Here is an 11,819-nt window from a genome sequence, read left to right on the forward strand (position 1 = left end):
GTGTGGCATAATATGAATTTTGGCTCATAGTGTGTGGCATAATGTGAATTTGGCTCATACTGTGTGGCATAATATGAATTTCGGCTCATAGTGTGTGGCATAATGTGAATTTGGCTCATACTGTGTGGCATAATATGAATTTCGGCTAATACAGTGTGGCATAATGTGAATTTGGCTCATAATGTGGGGCATAATGTGAATTTGGCTCATACTGTATTGCATAATATGAATTTCAGCTCATTCCGTGTGGCATAATGAGAATATGGCTCATACCGTGTGGCATAATATGAATGTGTCTCATACCTTTGGCATAATGTGATTTTGGCTCATACTGTGTCGCATAATATGAATTTTGGCTCATACCGTGTGGCATAATGTGAATTTTGGCTCATACTGTGTGGCATAATGTGAATTTGGCTCATACTGTGTGGCATAATATGAATTTCGGCTCATACTGTGTGGCAAAATGTGAATTTTGGCTCATACCATGTGGCATAATATCAATTTCGGCTCATACCGTGTAGCATAATGTGAATTTTGGCTCACACCGTGTGACATAATGTGCATTTCGGCTCATACCGTGTGGCATAATGTGAATTTTGGCTCATACCATGTGGCATAAAAGGAATTTCGTCTCATACTGTATGGCGTAAGGTGAATTTGGATCATACTGTGTTGCGTAATGTGGATTTCGTCTTATACCGTGTGGCGTAATGTGAATTTTGGCTCATACTGTGTGGCACAATGTGAATAATGGGCACTACTGTCAGTAGCTGGTGAGCATATGGACATGTGTTACAAATGCTGTTGTCTTACAGAGGAGGAGTCTTATGGCATAGAAAGAGGCAGATGTGGCTGTGATGGCACATGTGTATATTTTAAACTGTACTTGTGTTATATTAAAACTCAAATGTTCGGCCCCCTATATCTCCTGTATTTTTCAGAATGTCCCACTCAAACTTAGGTTGTAGGTGCTTACGGGGTGCAAGAGGTGAGGGGTGCATATGCACCTAGGCGCACAACCCTCTAGTTCTGCCTCTGGGTCAGGGTTAGGTTGGGGAAGTGTAAGCAGCGATAGGGTGCAGCGGCAGCTAGGACTCAAGGTTATGCCTTACCGGACAGTCAGTTCCGGCCGGTGGTCGCACTATTATGTATCATTTTATTTCTCTGGAGTGTATTATATCTACTTTATTATTAGGAACTAGGGAGAAATTAAATTAAGCCATGTGATTTTACTGAGAGAATGTAAAATACTGCTAGACATGTCCCTGGGCGGTGCTAGACATGCCCAAAATGCGGTGCTAGACACGCCCAAAAGGTGGTGCTAGACACGCCCCTCCTGCGGTGCACCCCCTAATAAAATTAGCTGCGCACGCCTATGGCTATTGCACATGCTTCACAGTTGCACTGCACCGGCACAGAGATTGATTAGCGATAACAGATGCAGTGAGGATTTATTTGTAAAGTGAGTGACAGGTAGTGACCGTTTTGGGTGATGTAATGAGAGGGAATGGTGTGGCAAGACAAATGCAATTGCAGCCTGAGACTGCAAATTCATATGCAGTTGTAAAGGCTAAGGCAACTTACTTATGATGGACATTCCGAACAACCACAGTGTCCAATGGTGCAACCGATGTGCATCCAATGGTGCATCTTTGTATGAAAATGTGAATTTTGGCTCATACCATGTGGCATAATATCAATTTCGGCTCATACCGTGTAGCATAATGTGAATTTTGGCTCACACCGTGTGACATAATGTGCATTTCGGCTCATACCGTGTGGCATAATGTGAATTTTGGCTCATACCATGTGGCATAAAAGGAATTTCGTCTCATACTGTATGGCGTAAGGTGAATTTGGATCATACTGTGTTGCGTAATGTGGATTTCGTCTTATACCGTGTGGCGTAATGTGAATTTTGGCTCATACTGTGTGGCACAATGTGAATAATGGGCACTACTGTCAGTAGCTGGTGAGCATATGGACATGTGTTACAAATGCTGTTGTCTTACAGAGGAGGAGTCTTATGGCATAGAAAGAGGCAGATGTGGCTGTGATGGCACATGTGTATATTTTAAACTGTACTTGTGTTATATTAAAACTCAAATGTTCGGCCCCCTATATCTCCTGTATTTTTCAGAATGTCCCACTCAAACTTAGGTTGTAGGTGCTTACGGGGTGCAAGAGGTGAGGGGTGCATATGCACCTAGGCGCACAACCCTCTAGTTCTGCCTCTGGGTCAGGGTTAGGTTGGGGAAGTGTAAGCAGCGATAGGGTGCAGCGGCAGCTAGGACTCAAGGTTATGCCTTACCGGACAGTCAGTTCCGGCCGGTGGTCGCACTATTATGTATCATTTTATTTCTCTGGAGTGTATTATATCTACTTTATTATTAGGAACTAGGGAGAAATTAAATTAAGCCATGTGATTTTACTGAGAGAATGTAAAATACTGCTAGACATGTCCCTGGGCGGTGCTAGACATGCCCAAAATGCGGTGCTAGACACGCCCAAAAGGTGGTGCTAGACACGCCCCTCCTGCGGTGCACCCCCTAATAAAATTAGCTGCGCACGCCTATGATTACAGGAAGAACATTTTGTTGTAGTAATTACACATGCTAACAAGTCACGTATTGAAATGACTAAGCACGCGGGATCTACAGTTCTAGAAATATGGTAGCGATCAGTGAACAACTTCAGAATTAATTTTGAGTACACAGCACTGTACTTATTTTAAGAAGACAAAATAGATCATCCCTTTTTGACAACATACTGTATGTATTTTGTTAGGGTCTCTTTAGCGACAGACACTTTGTCCAACTCAGCAATCACTGACTGCACAGCGCCCCAGAAAATGTTCTAGTTTTATAAAACAAAATCAAATACCTGTATTGCCATTAGGCTGCTGATGTCCCAGTAATGTTTCATGCTCTGCATCTTGAATAACGCTGCTGAAGGAATCGTGCACTTCACGCTCATCGTAAGGGCTACAGTGTAGATTCAGAGGAAATAAGGGGTGACTTTACTCGTCATAGAAACTGTGCTGGCATGTACAGGGGGCAGGATGTCACTAACCTGTGCTCCTCCTGCAACTCTGGAATGTCCACAAGGAAAGTGAAGGACATCCTGGATTCCAGATCCTGCTGATGCACCTAAGGGAAGACAGCAGACCCCATGCTTAGGGAGACTGGATTCAGGAAAAGTTGGACAGGACAGAGTTGAGGACAAATGAAGAATGAGAGACACACATCCAGCAGTGATCCCTATATGAAGCGGTCTGATCCCTCCACTTACATTGATCACAACTACACATTACAAAAACATCCTCTATAGCCGGACACAGCAGCAGCACTTCTCCCAGCGTCACTGCATCACACACCCAGCCCCTCCGGGCAATAATTCCTGGCTCTACTACCAGAACTCCGGTGTGGGTGGAGAAGCCGAAGGAGATCCCCGGGGCGGCTTTGTGCGGATACGGAAGCCCCGCCCCCTCAACCTGTCTGAGCAAAGTCGCAGCGAGAGCTGGGTGTGTCCTGCAGGTAGAGTCAGGCTCAGGTGACACACAGTCCCAGCTAACTGTGGAAGCAGTGCGAGTGCGACAGTGGTGATCGCTGTGTGCACAGTTGCCGCTACTGCTGCTGCAGTGCTGAGTGAGGGTGGGAGAGGCGCTGCTGCAGGCGGCTGGGTGATACTCAGAGTGCCAGCTGCAGAAACAGATGCACAGCGCAGGAGACCTGTACCACGTGACTTTGCATGCTATTTTATATTAACGTAATATACAGCCGAGACAGGTGGGATATTGTCTAAAGTGATAGAACTTTAGTTTTAATAGTGTTTTAAGCTTTTGCATTCTGATCATGAAGCAAAAGTCCAGCCATGTTATAATGTATGAAGGTACTGTGCATTCCTCTTTTTCTGGTTAAGTAAATATATGAGATTTATCAGACCTTATAAACAGTGTGGACAGTGGAGACGTTGCTTGTATCAGCCTATATCATTGTCTAGAATGTATTTGACATATAATAGCTTGAAACTGGTTGCTATGGGCAACTTCTCCACTTGTGCTCTTCACACTTTTGTGATGGGAACAGGCAGCCTTAGGACGGGATGTGGCCTACCAAACCTTTGTTCGCAGTCCCCAGATGCATCCTACTGTATTGTATTATGGGCCTAATTCAGTAACAGCACAAGGGCCCCTAGGTCCGGTGGGAGGGTCCACACCGCACACACTGCACCCATATAGTATACTTACCCCTGCAAAGTCCCACGGCAGCAGCCCTGCAGTGCGGCCACAAATCACTTGGAAAATGGCTGCCACTGGCATTTCTGAGTGATTTGCGCATGCGCACTGGAGATGTCCCCGGGAACAAGGCGCAGACGCCATGTTCCCAGAGACCTGCGCATGTGCAGTAGACTCTGGCATTATGCAGCGACAGGAGCACATGCCTCAATAGCAGTCATCAGGAGCCTGTGGACGAGGGTCTGTGGGAAGATGTCCTCTGCACTACTCTCAGCAAGTCTGTCTTCCGTTATTATCGACTTCCACCCGAGTGGAGCCGAGTACTGCAGCTAGTTGTATATAAAGCCAATCATTTGTTCTAAAACATGACACATTTTAATGAGGGAACACCATGTAGGAGGTATCTGGTGAATGGCAGGAAAGGACCAGAACTCCTATTTATGAAACAGCAACAATACAAAGTTTTTGAGACCACAGTTTATCAAGAAAAGTTCACTAGGTAACTGAGCAAAGCTGAGCTCCTTGATAAACACTTGCAGGCAGTGGCAGCAGTATGAGTGGTGGCGGTTCCTATCTTTCTGCATGTGAGTGGGACTGCAGTATCCTTTGCTTAAACATGAAGAAAAAAAAACAGCATCTAGGTAAAATATGAGTATGAGAACTCTTACGGCATATGCAGAATGGAACTTCAAGTTCAAACTTGGGCCACTTTTCAGGAAGTCAATCTATATTTTACCAAAACTCTCACAACACGTCCATAAGATAGCCAATCTCTGTGCGTGTACTAAGCCACCTCCCAGTCACTGCCTATCACTTTTGCAAGACATTTCTGTTACCGTGGGTCTCAATCGCAACAGCGCCTTTGTCCATACTCTGATATAGTGCATGCGTTATACACTGTATAACGCATGCACTATATGAGTTTTTAGAGATTTTCGCACATGCTCTCAGTAACTAAAATATAACACTCAATCACCATTACGTGCTGCTCAGTTCCCATTTGTGGAAGATCAGAGTTCAATTTAGGAGGCAAACAGAGGACAAGCAGAAGAAAAACAGTTTAGCTCACCCAGAAAGATTTCTAGGAATGTATCTCATAGGATAGGTAGCATGTATGTGATTAATGTCAGAATGCTAACAGAATCAGTCATACAGGTTTAGCTCAGAGTTTGGATAGAAAATATAGAGTAGGGACTTGCACAAAGCAGTATGATCCTGGACTGCTTTATACAGATTGTTGTTCATGTAACATCTCCGGTATTATCGGGGAAATTTACTAAGGATCGTGTTTGGTCAGTTTTGTGTTTTTCAGTGATAAAGCCGCAATTTTGCAAATTGGGAATTTACTAATGGCCAACTTGCATTGAAATAGCATGTCAAACTCAACTTCGCAGACCAAATTGCGGCAAAACACCATCGAATTAAACATCGGCAATATCATATTGGTACCAATGCAAATCACAAATTTACTAAGATTAGGTTTTCACAATCGCAACACAATTCACTAAACCAATGCACTTAAAAAAAACATGTTTGCTGCAAAGCCAGTCAGTGAAATCCATACAGGCTTTTGTGTTAAAAAAAAAAAATGGCGTGAGGTCCCCCTCATAGGCATATCCAGCACCGGGATGTGTGAGCCGGTCCTGGTTCAGGAAATACAGGGGACCCCTATGCATTTCCCCCCATGTTTCCAGCACCAGGACCGTCTCAAGAGCCTGATGCTTGTTCATTGAAATACGGGGACTCCCACGCCATTTTTCCCCCATACTTCCTGAACCAGCTCACACAGCCCAGTTCTGGTTATGCTTTTGGGGGTCTTTTTTTTTTTAAATTAACCCTTTAATCTAGTTAAAAAGCGATCCATGCAGGCTTTGCAGCAAACACACTGTTTTATCGCAGCTAAATTCGCACCTCCCAACACAATTCTTAGCAAATGTGCGATTTGTGGCGCAAAACGTATTGCTGATAAGGGATGATCATGGATCGCAGCTTAACACGTGTCACGATCCGGGTATCTGGACGCCATTACTTACCCTTCAGATGCCTCCTAAGGCTGGCTCAGCGTTCCAGGACCGGATCCCGCTGTTCCTGAGTTTCCACATGCAGAATGTCAGAGTGGTGATTTCATCAGCCGCGGCCTCCGCTGTGCCCGCGTGGTTAAATGTGCGCTTGTCAGTCTGGCGTCTCCTGTCTCCTGTGGCCGGCGTCGCCATTACTGTTTCAATTCTCACATGGATTACAAACCAAACTTCCCTCCAAGTGTCTGCATGGGCGCAGCCATCTTGGATTTTGTCATCTGATCATTTCCACCAATCTGCTGTCTGTATTGTTGATTTGCATAATTGCCTAGCCAACCCCTTCCTTGCTGCAGGTATAAGTAAGCTGTGCCTGAGCAAGGAAGTCGTCAGTGCTTTGGTTGTCTAACCTAGTTCCAGTTTGTCTCTCTCCTGTGGTTGTCTTCCAGGTTCCAGCTCCTGTCTCCAGACTTCTGCTATAGAGACCCGCACCAGCATTCCATCTGCGGTGTAGCCTGACTCTCCGATCCATTCTGGACTCACCTGTTTCCAGCTACAACAATCACCTGCTTCCAGCCCAGCTTCCAGCAGTGTACAGCTTCTCTTAAAGGGCCGGTGTCCTTTCTGCAGTTTACCACTCTCCACCGGTATTATTATTTCACCGCTCTCAAACAATCACCTGCTTCCAGCCCAGCTTCCAGCAGTGTATAGCTTCTCTTAAAGGGCCGGTGTCCTTTTCTGCAGTTTACCACTCTCCACCGGTATTATTATTTCACCGCTCTCAAACTCCAAACTGCATTATTATTTCATCGCTCTCAAGTTCGTTTATTATTTAACTGGTTCCAGCCAGTATCCACTCCGTACCAACAACAGTCTGGTTCCAGCCAGTATCCACAGCAGCCGTTTTACCTTCAGCAGCCCAGCCTTTCCTGGAACATCAGCTGGTACGATCCTGGGTTCTCTCCATTGCTACAGTCAGGCCTGGTAAGGACTTTCCAACTAGAAGATTATTAGAACTGTCTCACACTACCAGTGCCTGTGGCCCTTGCCACCCTGTAGTACCCAGGAATTGTATTTATTCTCTGTTGACTTTTATGTTTCCTTTTACTGCTGCTGTGTTACGGAGTTTGTCATAATAAACATCATTGACTTTTATCCTGGTTGTCGTGGTCACGCCTTCGGGCAGTTATTCTACATGTTACTTACATGTCTAGGGGTCTGATACAACCTCCCAGGTTCCGTTACATCTCAGCCCCTACAACTGAGGCTGCCTCCCGTCAGCTCAGGCCCTCAGTTGTGACAGTAAGCACTGACCTAATGAATCCAGCCGGAGACCAGGATCAAGCGGCCAGGCCGATGCAAGAACTGGCAGCCCGACTTGAACATCAGGAGGCTGCACAGGGCCACATCATCCGCTGTCTCCAGGATCTCTCTACACGGCTGGATGGGATTCACACGACCCTCCGTGGACCTGGCACGTCCGGTGCGTCCACTACAGTGACACCAGCTGTAACCCCACCCTCCTTACCCATTTCCAGTCCACATCTTCATCTTCCAACGCCAGCAAAATTTGATGGATCTCCAAGGTTCTGCAGGGGATTTCTCAATCAATGTGAAATCCACTTTGAGCTTCTACCTGGCAATTTCTTCAGTGACCGTACCAAAATTGCCTATATCATCTCCCTTCTCAGTGGCTCAGCCCTTGACTGGGCATCACCTTTATGGGAGAAGTCTGATCCCCTGCTATCCTCCTATACTGACTTTGTAGCTACATTCAGGCGCATCTTCGACGAGCCAGGCCGGATAACATCTGCTTCATCTGAGATTCTCCGTTTACGCCAGGGAACACGTACTGTGGGACAGTATCTTATACAGTTTAAAATCCTGGCATCCGAACTGGCATGGAACGACGAGGCCCTGTATGCTGCATTCTGGCATGGCTTATCAGAACGCATCAAGGATGAGTTAGCTACCAGAGACTTGCCCTCTAAGTTGGATGAGCTAATTTCTCTTTGCACGAAGGTTGATCTACGTTTCAGAGAGAGAGCAACCGAGCGAGGAAGATCATCTACTCCTAAATCTTCTGCTCCTCCTCCTCGTCAACCATCTCCATCCAAGGATGAGCCTATGCAAATTAGTCGTTCCCGTCTATCTCCCGCTGAGCGCCGAAGACGTCTCTCTGAGTCTCTCTGTCTCTACTGTGCAGCTCCGTCGCACACTATCAATGCCTGTCCCAAACGTCCGGGAAACTCCAGATCCTAGCTCGCCAAGGAGAGGGCCGGCTAGGAGTAATGATCTCCTCTCCATCTCCTCATGACTGTAACCTCCCAGTGTCGCTCCAAATTGCTCAACGTTACAGGAACGTCATTGCCCTCCTTGATTCCGGAGCAGCTGGGAATTTCATAACCGAAGCTTATGTTAAACGGTGGTCCCTACCCACCGAGAGACTGTCCTCGTCCATCTCTTTGACTGCCGTGGATGGCAGCAAGATTTTTGATGCAGTCATTTCCTTAAGGACTCTTCCAGTTCGTCTGAGAGTGGGAGTTCTTCATTCTGAGTATATTTCTTTTTTAGTGATTCCAAGAGCCACACATCCAGTGGTTTTAGGCCTTCCATGGCTCCGTCTCCACAACCCATCAATTGACTGGACGACTACGCAAATACTGGCATGGGGTCCCTCCTGTGCTGAGACTTGTTTAGCCAAAGTTCTTCCTGTTTGTTCTTCCTTCCCCAGGTCATCTGATGTTCCGCCTCCTCCATATCAAGACTTCACGGACGTGTTCAGTAAAGCCTCTGCTGATATCCTTCCTCCTCATAGAGAATGGGACTGCCCAATCGACCTCATTCCAGGGAAGGTTCCACCGCGAGGCCGAACTTATCCGTTGTCTCTGCCTGAGACACACTCCATGGAAGAGTACATCAAAGAGAACCTGGCGAAGGGTTTCATCCGACCATCTTCTTCTCCAGCCGGCGCAGGCTTCTTCTTCGTTAAGAAGAAAGACGGTGGTCTGTGTCCGTGCATCGACTACAGAGGTCTGAACGACATTACCGTCAAGAACCGATACACTTTACCCCTGATTACCGAGCTCTTTGATAGAGTTAGTGGTGCAACTATTTTCACAAAGCTGGACTTGAGGGGTGCCTACAATCTCATCCGAATCCGTGAGGGTGACGAGTGGAAGACCGCCTTTAACACCCGTGATGGACATTATGAGTACCTCGTCATGCCCTTCGGATTGAGCAACGCTCCAGCAGTCTTCCAGCACTTCGTGAATGAGATTTTCAGGGACATCTTGTACCGCCATGTCGTGGTTTATCTAGACGACATCCTCATCTTTGCTAATAATCTCGAAGATCATCGTTTCTGGGTAAAAGAGGTTCTTTCCCGTCTCCGTGTCAATCACCTCTATTGTAAATTGGAGAAGTGTGTGTTTGAAGTTAAAACCATTCCGTTTCTAGGTTACATTGTGTCCGGTTCCGGACTAGAGATGGATCCTGAGAAACTCCAAGCAATCCAGAATTGGCCTATACCCTTAAGCCTCAAAGGGGTCCAGAGGTTCTTAGGGTTCGCCAATTATTATAGAAAATTTATACGAGACTTTTCCACCATTGTGGCGCCTATCACTGCATTAACCAAGAAAGGTGCTAATCCGTCCAAGTGGTCCGAGGAAGCTACACAAGCCTTTCACCTTCTGAAGCAACGGTTCATCTCTGCACCAGTTCTGAAACAGCCCGACACCGACTCTCCTTTTATCTTAGAGGTAGATGCCTCCTCCGTTGGAGTAGGAGCAGTGTTATCCCAGAGGGCCAAAGATGGACATCTACATCCTTGCAGTTTCTTCTCCCGGAAGTTCTCCCCAGCTGAGCGCAACTATGCCATTGGCGATCAGGAGTTGCTAGCCATCAAGCTCGCTCTGGAGGAGTGGAGATACCTGTTGGAGGGAGCTTCCCACTCAATCACCATACTTACCGACCACAAAAATCTTTTATATCTCAAAGGCGCGCAATGTCTGAATCCTCGTCAGGCCAGATGGGCACTTTTCTTCTCTAGGTTTGACTTTAAACTCCAGTTCTGTCCGGGTTCTCAGAATCGTAAGGCCGATGCCCTTTCCCGCTCATGGGAGCAAGAAAATGAGTCCGAGTCTGCAGACAAGCATCCTATTATTAATCCGTTGGCATTCTCCACGGTAGGGATGGACTCTACGCCTCCACCAGGGAAAAGTTTTGTTAAGCCAGTTCTAAGGAAGAAGCTCATGCATTGGGCCCATGCTTCCCGTTTTGCTGGACATACAGGCATTCAGAAAACCCTTGAATTTATTTCTAGGTCCTACTGGTGGCCAACTCTGAAGAAGGACGTTATGGAATTTATTGCCTCCTGCCCAAAGTGTGCCCAACACAAAGTCTCCCGCCAGTCGCCTGCGGGGCAACTGGTTCCATTATCTGTTCCCCGTCGACCTTGGACCCATTTGTCGATGGACTTTGTTTCCGATCTACCTATCTGCAACAAGTTTAATACCATCTGGGTGGTAGTTGACCGGTTCACCAAGATGGCACATTTCATCCCTCTCACCGGTCTTCCGTCAGCTTCCAAGTTGGCTCAAGTGTTTATACAAGAGATCTTCCGACTTCACGGTCTTCCTGAAGAGATCATCTCGGATCGTGGAGTACAATTTGTAGCCAAATTTTGGCGAAGTTTGTGTCAAGCCCTCCAAGTCAAGTTAAAGTTTTCCACGGCTTACCATCCTCAGACCAATGGTCAAACCGAGAGGGTGAATCAGGACTTGGAGGCCTTCCTCCGTATATATGTGTCTTCCTCTCAAGATGACTGGGTTCAACTTCTTCCTTGGGCCGAGTTCAGCCACAACAATCAATACCATTCCTCATCTTCTTCTACACCATTCTTCATTAATTATGGATTCCACCCTAAAGTCCCAGAATTCCAACCGCTTCCCGCAACTTCTGTTCCAGCAGTGGATGTCACCTTGCGTCAGTTTTCAAATAACTGGAGGAACGTCCGCGCAGCCCTGCTTAAAGCCTCATTCAGGTATAAGAAGTTTGCCGATAGGAAGCGTAGAGCGGTTCCTGCTCTCAAGGTGGGTGATCGTGTGTGGCTGTCCATGAAGAATTTGAGGTTGAGAGTTCCCAGCATGAAATTTGCACCTCACTACATCGGACCCTTCAAGATTGAACAAGTCATCAATCCTGTTGCCTACAGGTTACAGTTACCATCCTTCTTGAAAATACCCAGGACATTTCATGTTTCTTTGTTGAAACCGCTGATCCTGAATCGGTTTCATTCCGCACTTCCTCTAGCTCCCAAAGTTCAGACTCAACGGGGAGTCGAGTACGAGGTGGCCAAGATTTTGGACTCACGTTTCCGTTACGGTCAGTTACAATACCTCATTGACTGGAAGGGCTATGGTCCTGAAGAACGCTCTTGGACCAATGCCTCAGACGTCCATGCTCCTGCCTTGGTCCGAAATTTCCACGCAAAGTTTCCTTTAAAGCCTAAGAAGTGTCCTGGGGCCACTCCTAAAGGGGGGGGTGCTGTCACGATCCGGGTA

The 11,819-nt window shown here is 46.7% G+C and overlaps 1 protein-coding gene across 1 annotated transcript in view; it reads right to left on the minus strand.

The window, feature by feature from the left end:
* TMC6 (transmembrane channel like 6) overlaps window positions 1-3,624 on the minus strand; it is a 79,678-nt gene extending 76,054 nt beyond the window's left edge. The window contains exons 1-3 of the mRNA XM_063961290.1: window positions 3,295-3,624; window positions 3,076-3,152; window positions 2,887-2,987 (exon numbers count right to left, since the gene is read on the minus strand). Coding sequence (XP_063817360.1) covers window positions 2,887-2,987; window positions 3,076-3,125 — 151 coding nt within the window. The 5' untranslated portion in view covers window positions 3,126-3,152; window positions 3,295-3,624. The remainder of the gene's footprint in view (window positions 1-2,886; window positions 2,988-3,075; window positions 3,153-3,294) is intronic.
* Between the last annotated feature and the right edge of the window lie 8,195 nt (window positions 3,625-11,819).

The sequence above is a fragment of the Pseudophryne corroboree genome, chromosome 3, assembly GCF_028390025.1.
Source record: "Pseudophryne corroboree isolate aPseCor3 chromosome 3, aPseCor3.hap2, whole genome shotgun sequence".
Taxonomy (NCBI): Eukaryota; Metazoa; Chordata; class Amphibia; order Anura; family Myobatrachidae; genus Pseudophryne; species Pseudophryne corroboree.